The 8,967-nt window shown below is 51.3% G+C and overlaps 1 protein-coding gene across 1 annotated transcript; it reads left to right on the forward strand.

The window, feature by feature from the left end:
* Positions 1-7,115: 7,115 nt before the first annotated feature.
* Positions 7,116-8,444, forward strand: LOC142045214 (galanin receptor type 1-like). Its single transcript, XM_075058457.1, has one exon. It carries the CDS (start codon positions 7,116-7,118, stop codon positions 8,442-8,444), a length of 1,329 nt encoding a protein of 442 aa, XP_074914558.1.
* Positions 8,445-8,967: the final 523 nt, after the last annotated feature.

Here is an 8,967-nt window from a genome sequence, read left to right on the forward strand (position 1 = left end):
GGGATCCAAGTAAACTATAAAGAGAAGGAAGTATCATAACCCCCTTGTGCAAGTGAGGAAACCAAGGCATGTGGAGGAAAGAAGCAGAGCAGAAAATGAGGGAAGGAACCAGGTTTTTGCCTCCAGCCTGGTGCTCTCACCCTGCAGCTCGTGGCCTGGCCATGTAGCCTGTGGGTAGGTTTGGCTGGGACTTTTCATGATCTATCAGATGTTGCCCCAAGCCTTCATGAGCTAACAGGCTCTACGGCCTGCAGCACAGCCCAGGTCACACAGATGACCCAGCCCCTTCTCTTAAATGAGTGACCAGGGCTGCTGAGCAGCTCATTAGCCCAAGGAGTTTTCCATCCATCCATACACAGATATCATTGCTGTGGTGTCAAGCTACTAATCAGCATTTTTCTAGCTTGGTTCATGCTCCACCTCGAACAACGACCAAAGAGCCACCAACATCCCTTCATTTTCTTCCCCTTCCTTGATACACCACCTGTCCAAAGAAAGCCTTAGAAATTGCTGCATGATTTATTGCACAAAAAACTTGCTGGTTTCAAAAATTTGGAGTAAAACTGAGATGCAGCTATTTCACCTTCCAACCTCTGCCTTTGCGCTAAACTCCAGCTATTGTCAGCTTTCATTTCTTGAAGTTGCTCTGTGCTGTGAACACACATGGGAAACAAAGACAGACGTGGTCAGTGGTGATGAGAGGGCAGCGACTGTACTTCCAGTCAATTGTGCAAGTCTTTCCAGATGAGTCACTGCACACAGAGAGGTGAGGCATTATTACTAGAGAGAAAAAGTTTACAACTGATCCTGACAGAGTTTAACAACATCTCACAGCCTTTGCCTGCCTGATTTTCTATGACTCTAGTTGTGGAGATTCCTTCTAAAAGACTGCCCAAAACAAATAACGCCTCACAGATTGTTTTTCTTATCCTGTCAAAACATTACAGCAGGCTGCTGGAAAGCATTCAGACCCAGGATCACATCTCTCCCTGTCTCCCAGCTGATCTCCTCTTGAATCCACAAAGCAGAAATCCTAAGGATTTCCTGATTGGAAGCATAAAATATAGGAAAGCTTATTTTTAAACGCATAACACTCAATCACCAAGACCTTGTTGCAAACATGCTCAAGTTCTAATTCTTACTGCAACCTGATCCCAGGCGTATCTGTTTTGTGACAGCTACCCGCAAAGCATCACCTAGGCTGAGAGTAAATCATCTTGCTCAGAAAGACAAGCTCCCTCCTATTGTAGTCTTTAAAATCTTTATCTCCTCCCTGACGCCAGCAGATCTGGGCCCTGAGAGTGCTTTTCTCAGAGCCTTTCCTCCCTGCATTTCCCCTCTGCAGCTGGGAAGAGGCAAACAGTGGCAAATTTAAAGCCTTTGTCACAGACTTCCCCCAGATGGCAATCAGCTGATGGAACTGAGGAAGCTTTGTCATCTAAAAAGCCCTTTATTAGCCTGTTGCACCTGGGTACAGAGCACCAGGGAAGCAATATTGTTATGCAAATCTGGCAGCGTTCAGGTAGGATAGAGGACTGACTGTTAGCAGCCCCGGCTCTTAATATTGTTTTATCTGCCTCCCTCTCAGTAGTATCAGTGGGAAACTGCTTAGACCGCTAGAGTTGTAACAGGATGAAATGGAGCCCCACAAACCTGGTCAGACCACCAGATTGCCTCAATTACTAAATCTGCTTGATTTGGGCTTTGCTTTCAGTCTGGTTCTAGTTATTCCTCCCCAAGGTTGGCAGTGCCTGTATTGATCAAGAGGGTGAGACCCGCACACAAAACATGGACACGGAGGAAATCCCACCATTGGTTCAATCTACCCTGGGTCACAGCTCCAGGGAGAGAAGAGCTGGGTGCAGGCAGTGTTAGACAGTTGCTTTGCATGTCAGCTGCCGCCCCTGTGAAGTTCTGGCTTCTCTTAACTTCTCAAGGACCTGACATAGTGCTCAGTATCGCTTCAAAATCTTGTCTGTAAGTTTGTGTAATGAATTAGGCATCCAGAGCATTGATTTCTCCTTCGAAAACCCACTTTGTTCTGCAGCAAATCTCCATTTAGTGACTCTCTATTTAATGAGACAGGGTCAAATGCACTTGGTGTTGTCCTGTTTTTAAGCAGGGGCCCTGCAGGAGCACGTTCAGCCCTGCATTCCCCAGCCTGCTGCTTGCCTGCACTTCTGCAGAAACCAAAAGCAAAGATATCTGAAAGACAGATATTTCAATCACGCTAATGCCAAAATGGCGTTTCATTGTTCTTGAGCGAGTGAACATCATATCAGACAAATTCTTCTGTACAAAATTATCTTTTTATTTCAGCCACTACATTTCCGGAGCACTCAATCTAAGAGGCTTCCAATAAAAAGGACGGAAGATAAGGAATTTGGCACATATCTGTTTATGAAAACAGACATCAGTGAATATTCTCAGGCATAAAAATGCACACATTGTCCATTTAAAATCCTCCAAAGGACACTTGAAATAGTTTAAATGTTTCATTCTTTGATTGAGAGGGAAGAATAGTGGGAGAAGAAAGGTTTTCATTCTCATAAAAGTAATTACAAACAACAAACATCAATTCCCAGATGTTTTTGATTTGTTTTGTGATTTTATTTTCAAAGAATCTGAAGTGCACTTGGCATCTTCTGTGTATTGTCTTTGTGAGCAGCGTTGGCCTCTTATCTCCTCCTGGATTCACAGCCGCGTCAATGCACTGACATCAGCAAATGCCACGCCAGAGCTATACTGAGGACCTGGACCGCAGTGCCAGAAATAGCTTGTGTACCCCCCTAAACCGCAGTGCTGGAGCAGAGATGACATGGGGATGGAGCAGCCACCAGCAGATGGAGCGGGAAAGCTGGTTCAGAGGTCCCCCAAATCAATGGCACCCAGGTTTTGGGGAGTTTTGTTGATGGCTTAGAGATTTGTAAGAAAATGTCCCAGACAAGGATGGATACCTTTTTTTTTTTGTCCAATACAAGTTAGCAAACGGCGATGCTGTTACTCTCTCCTGATGGCAAGAGAGAACCCAGAGAAACAGGTTTCAGTATTACTCCTGTTTGTATCAAGCATTAGAAATGCTCACGCAGACCCTCTCGGGTTGCAGCGGCAGCAGGGTCCCCGGGAGGGGGAAGGAGTGTGCGCAGCCCAGGGGCAGATGCAAGGGCTCAGAAAGCCTCCCTTACCCCAAGGTCCTCCCGTCTCCATGCCATCAATCAAAAAGCACCAGGGGCAGAAAGGGTAAGTGGCAAAGAAGGTGGTTTTTATCCAGTGCTTTTCAAGGGCAGTCCAACCAGCACCTCCCAGCAAAACCAGTGGGAAATGATTTCACCACTGTCAGTTTTTGCCCCTAACATTGAGCTGGGATGTGATCCCAGCTCACCTAACACAAGCAGCACCCAGACAGTCCATCCTGGTAGCACCAATCCAGCCCCCACTTGACTGAGACAAACCTTAATTTTGTTTCATCTCTGTGAAGTGAGCAGATCCCATCCCACCTATCTGCTGGGCAAGCTCGGTGGGGGGTGGGAGGGCAAAACAGGCTTTAGGTCAAACCATGGCAGCTGAGACACATCAGGCATGTCAGGATATGCACTGGGAGAAAGCTAAGAAAGCGAAGTGCCCTTTCGCTGGGTGCCAGCCACCACACAGGGGGTCAAGGATGCAGGTCCGCTGGGACCACACGGGGGGGTGTTCCCCAGGCAGTGGAGGGAGTCTGTCTGAGTTCTGTCCCCCTTGTACTCAGCAGGGAGAAAAGTTTAAGTGGGGAGAGCACATGAGCTGCTGTAAGTAGATGCACAACCGGAGGAATTGTTCCACCTTCACAATCTCAAGGTCCACCTGGTCACCAGCATAAGCCGGAAAAGCCTCAGGGTTTCCTGAACTTACACCAGTTCTTAGGCCCGGGACAGGCAGAGTGTCAGTGCAGCTGTGTGACACCCAACTCGTGCTGCAGCAGGAGGTTGTGCTGAGACAGCTATGCTAAATTTATCCTGCCCTGGGACTCTGATGTGCAGTGGGCAGAGCAGGTTTGGGCAGCCATAGCAGGCTTGGGAGCTGTTGTGATTTTTTCTTGAGATTCTGGCAAAGCCCCAAAGTGTCTGACTCACTCCTCCTCTCAGGTCAGTTCTTCACAGCTGTCACTCCGGTGAGACCAGCGGGTTATTTCTGATGTACACTGCTGTATGGTCACACTCTAGTCCATTACCCTTGCTGGTGAAGGATGGCTCCTGTCTCCAGTGGGCTTTATTTAGCTTTCACTCCAAAGCTGTTCCGTAAGAGAAGAACCAATGTGAAAAGGGTACACCATTTGTTTTTGTCAGAGATTCCCCATCTTGAGTTATCTGGTGACTTTGAACTTGTTAGAATCAATGAACTTGTTATAATCATTGCCCCTGTCCTCTCTATCGGCTGTACGCAGCGTATAGATTTGTCATTTGTTGTTAGAGATGACTTGGCATTTGTGAGCTGTGTCAATGGATACAAAAGCAGATTCATTCTAATTATACCAAACCACTGATCAACTTAGTAGTCTAGTCTAGTATTTTAAGCCCTAAAGGTTCCTTAGCAGTAAATCGTGCAGGTTCCAAATAAAGCACATGGGGGAGAAAAAAGGAAGTTAACTGTATTTATTAGCTTGAACATTTGGAAGGTAAGTACTTGGACAAAATACATTCAAAGATCCCTGGCACATTTCTTCACTCTTTTCTCTTGTATTCTGTTAATACCCTACCAAAACTGTTGACTTAAACACCTCCATTCTGTTGTTTTCTGTGTGTAATGGCAGGTCTGCTTTAGGGAGGCTGGGCAGTGGCTGGCAAGGACTTGGGTGCATGGAGATTTCCAATTGCTAGCTTCGACCCTGGCCTGCATAGTTGCCTGTTTGCGACAGATCTATTTGCTTGTGGAGCAGCTGTGAAATTGCAGCAGATTTTAGGTATCCATGAGAGTATCCGTGCATTTCACTGCATAGAATAATGTGTACCTTGTGCTCTGGGCAACACACTATAATTAGTTTGTAGAAGTTGTTTGTCTCTGAAGATCTATAAATACACATACATAAAACTATAAGGGAATAAGCAGTCACATGCTTAAAGCAAATGCATTCTAATGCAGAAGAGCTTTATACGCTGATCACATTCCCCCTACCCCCAAATGTGGTTCCACTGTTGATCTTTCTTTCATTTCACGTAAGACTGACCAAAAATATTTACGTTCTTCTTTCACATAAATAGACTAAAATGGATGGATGGAGAATTTCCTGCTGAAATCAAGGGCATTCACTATTCAGTGACAAACAGCCTCCACCTGGGCTATATTTGTTACCTTGCTCTCTCTCAGAGAAGGCAAAGAAAGAAAATAAAAAAATAAACACCTCAGGCAGAGGTGTCAGTTCCTCTTGGCAAACATTTTTTTTTTTTTTTTTTTTAATACATCATCTAAGTACCTCCGGTCAAAAGCTTCATTTTACAAACCAACCTTGCTCCCCAACCAAGCCCTTCAACTTTTCCAAGTGGCTTTTTTTCCATGACCCACTCTTCCCATCCCTACAGTCTAAGAGACAAGACAAAAAGCTGGGTTTCCTTCTGGGGTGCTCCTTGCTCGAGTGGATTCCCACCAATACCTGCTGTGCCGTTAACCATTAGCGTACCGGCCTCTGCTAGAAAGCACAGAAGGAGGGTGGATTTGATGTTAGAGTAAACACTGAAGTGCCTGAGTACCTCCCTGCCTTGCTGTCGCTGAGCCCAGGGAAACCCCAGGAGAGGAGAAGGAGGGGAACATCAGAAAGAGTTTGGTGAAGCGCACGCATGTCCCTGCCGGTCTGCTTCCTGCCTGGTCCCTGCCCGGACCCTGCCCGGTCCTGCCCTACCTGGTCCTTGCCCAGACCGTGCCCGATCCCTGCCCGATCCCTGCCCGATCCCTGCCCAGACCGTGCCCGATCCCTGCCCGATCCCTGCCCGATCCCTGCCCGCTCCCTGCCCGGCCCAGGCGGAGCTGTCCATTCAGCACCACGGCCGGCGTGGCCGGGCACCGGGAGCCCGGCTGGTTCGGCTCGGCTCGGCCCGGACCGGATCGGACCCAGGCAGCACTCCCGGCGGAGGGAAGGGAGGGGGGGGGTTTCCTCCGCAGGGCAGGGTGCGTGGGGTGTGCGTGTGCGTGGGGGGGGGTGTGGGTGTGTAGAAAGGTGCGTGCAGCCAAGTGTTCGCAAGGGGAGGCTGCAAACGTGCGGGTGGGGGAGTCTGTAAACGTGCGTGTGTGCTGGGGGGGGGGAGCTGCGGGCAGCCACGCAGGAGTGTGTGTGTGTGTGTGTCGGGACACACACACACACACACAGACACAAGACAGGTCTGTCAGGAGGGCTGTGCGTGTGCAGCGCCGTGCGAGGGCGAACGGGTGTGGGCGCCGCGGTGTGTGCGGGGCGCGGGTGGCAGCCGCGATCGGGCTGAGCGCCGGCTTCGTGGGTGCCGTGGGTACGAGTACGCGCGCGTGTCGCCGGGTCCTGCGCTACCGGGACGCGGCAGAACCGCGGGAGGAGTCCGGTCCGGTGCTGCCCGCCCGCCCTCCCTCCGCCCGGTGAGTGCCGCCGCACCGCGCCGCGGGACCGGGGGGGAGAACCGGGGGGAACCGGGGGGGGTCCGGGGGCAGCCGGCGACCGGGGACCGGCAGCGCGACCGTGGGGCACGCAACTTTCCCGGGAGGGAGGGGAGTTGCGGCGGGACGCGGCGCCGGGGCTGCTCTCCCGGGGTGCGGGGGGGGGAACACCGTGGCCCTTTTCCCCGCCACCCACGCACCCACCCCGGGTCCCGGGGGTGTCCTCTCCCCGTCGCCGGGCACGGAGCTCCCCGCCGGTTCCGCCGCCCCTACCCGGAGCTGCCCAGCCCGCCCTCCCCAGCGCTCCCGGCCGCCTCTCAACTAAGTTGCCGAGAAGCCATTTCTGACCCGGCACCTTCCCCGAGAAGGGAAAACACTGGCAGAAACCCGCGCTCATCCCTTCTCTCTGCACCCTTTTTTTTTGCAGGCGTGGTTGGTCCCAGCTAAACATGCTGCCAGGAGGGCTCAGGAAGGCGCGGCAGGCTCTGCCCCGTTAGCCCGGGGTTCCCGGGGGGGCTTCAGCCATGAATTCCTCTCCCCCCACCCCCGGGGCCCCCCCCGGCCCTCTGCAGCTCTGGCAGGAGGAGAACCAGACCCAAGGTGGGCTCTGGAACGGGAGCCAGGAGCTGGGCTGGGAAGAGCTGGAGAAGATGCTCTTCCTCTTTGTGAAGGAGCCCGTCACCATCAGCCTCACGGCGATGTACCTGGTGTCCTTTGTGGTGGGCTTCGTGGGCAACATCATGTCCATCAGGGTGCTCACCCGGAAGCGCCGGAGCCGCATGTCCAGCCTGAGTGCCACCCGCAGCCTCCTCATCAACCTGGCCGTGTGCGACCTCATGGTGGTGTGCGTCTGCATGCCCATCACCGTGGGCAACCTCATCTACAAAGCCTGGGTGTACGGGGACTTCCTCTGCCGGGCGGTGCCCTTCATCCAGGCTGTTTCGGTCTCCGCCAGCGTCCTCAGCCTGACCGTCATCAGCGTGAACCGGTACTACAGCGTGCACAATCCACTCAACGCCCGGTCTTTCTTCACCCAGAAGAGGATCCTCAGCACCATCCTGGTGGTCTGGTTGTTGTCCTCAGGGATATGCATGCCCCTCATCTTCATGAACAAACGGGATGAGATTGGGGTGGTGGAGGGCTTGCCTCTGGTGTTTTCCATCTGCAGGGAGATTTGGCCTCAGGAGAGGCTCAAGCAAGCCTACAACTTTCTGCTCTTCTGTGCCCTCTACTGCCTGCCGGTCCTGTTCAACATGGTCATCTGCTTTCTCACCGTGCGCCGGCTGTGGAGCCGCAGCAGCCAGCTGAAGGAGAGCACTGCCCTGAACCGATCTCTGCCAGCCTCCAGGCTGAAGATCCGGAAGAAGGTAGCGCAAATGGTGGTGGCCCTGGTCCTGCTGTTCGCAATCTCCTGGCTGCCCGTCTACCTGATGGACATCTGGATTGATTTCAACATCCCCAAATCTTTGCAGGATGTCACTCCTTCTCCTTGGATCCTGCAGCTCAGACCTTTTGCCCAGTGGCTTGGCCTCACCAATTCCAGCCTCAACCCTATATGCTATTGCTTTGTTGGGAACCTCTACAGGTCAGCCAAGGAAATGAAGAGTAAATACCACCAAAGGATGATCTCTCTCTTTAACTTCTCTCTGTCTGAAGGGACAACCCATTCCTCGATCCCAGAGCTGCTCTCGTACCGGAGTTCCATGGACCCTGCAAGGAAAGGACCCTCCACCACCCCCACCATGGGCAGGAGATGTCAGGGAGGTCATGGCCATAAGAACAAGTGTGGACGCTTGAACTCCTGCCAGCATCCAGCCCTGAACACTATCTCCAGTGAGAACACTTCCTTGTAATTCTGCTTAGGAAGTGCACCTCATACCCTCATCTGCATTTAATGACTCTTTAGAGGTCTTTCTGAACCAGATATTTTAACAATGGAAAAAAATTTTCCTCTAATCACTCCCACCACCAGTTCAAAAATACTGAGACAGGGAAAGAAGCAAATAACGAGAGAAAAAGATGGCGTATTTTAACTCAGATCAAGTTTTAAGACAAATGATTTTTACTGGGGACAACTAGATGTGTAGCCTGTTGCCCAGTCAACAGTCACATAATTAGATAGATCAACTTCCCAACAAGTGAGCTCTCCCCGCAGCTCCATCTCTGGATGCAGAGATGCTGTGTGGATACAGCGACGATTTGACTGCTTGCTGCTGCTCACCCTGCGCTGATAAAGAGCAGTGGTAAGAGGAATTCTCTGCTCCAAATCCATCAGTTGTAGTTGCAAGCAGTGATGAAATGCTAGAAACGGCATCATAAAAAGTAATAGTAGTGGAGAATTTCACACACTTTACCACTTGAGATTTCATTGTCTGA

The sequence above is a fragment of the Buteo buteo genome, chromosome 27, assembly GCF_964188355.1.
Source record: "Buteo buteo chromosome 27, bButBut1.hap1.1, whole genome shotgun sequence".
Lineage (NCBI taxonomy): Eukaryota > Metazoa > Chordata > Aves > Accipitriformes > Accipitridae > Buteo > Buteo buteo.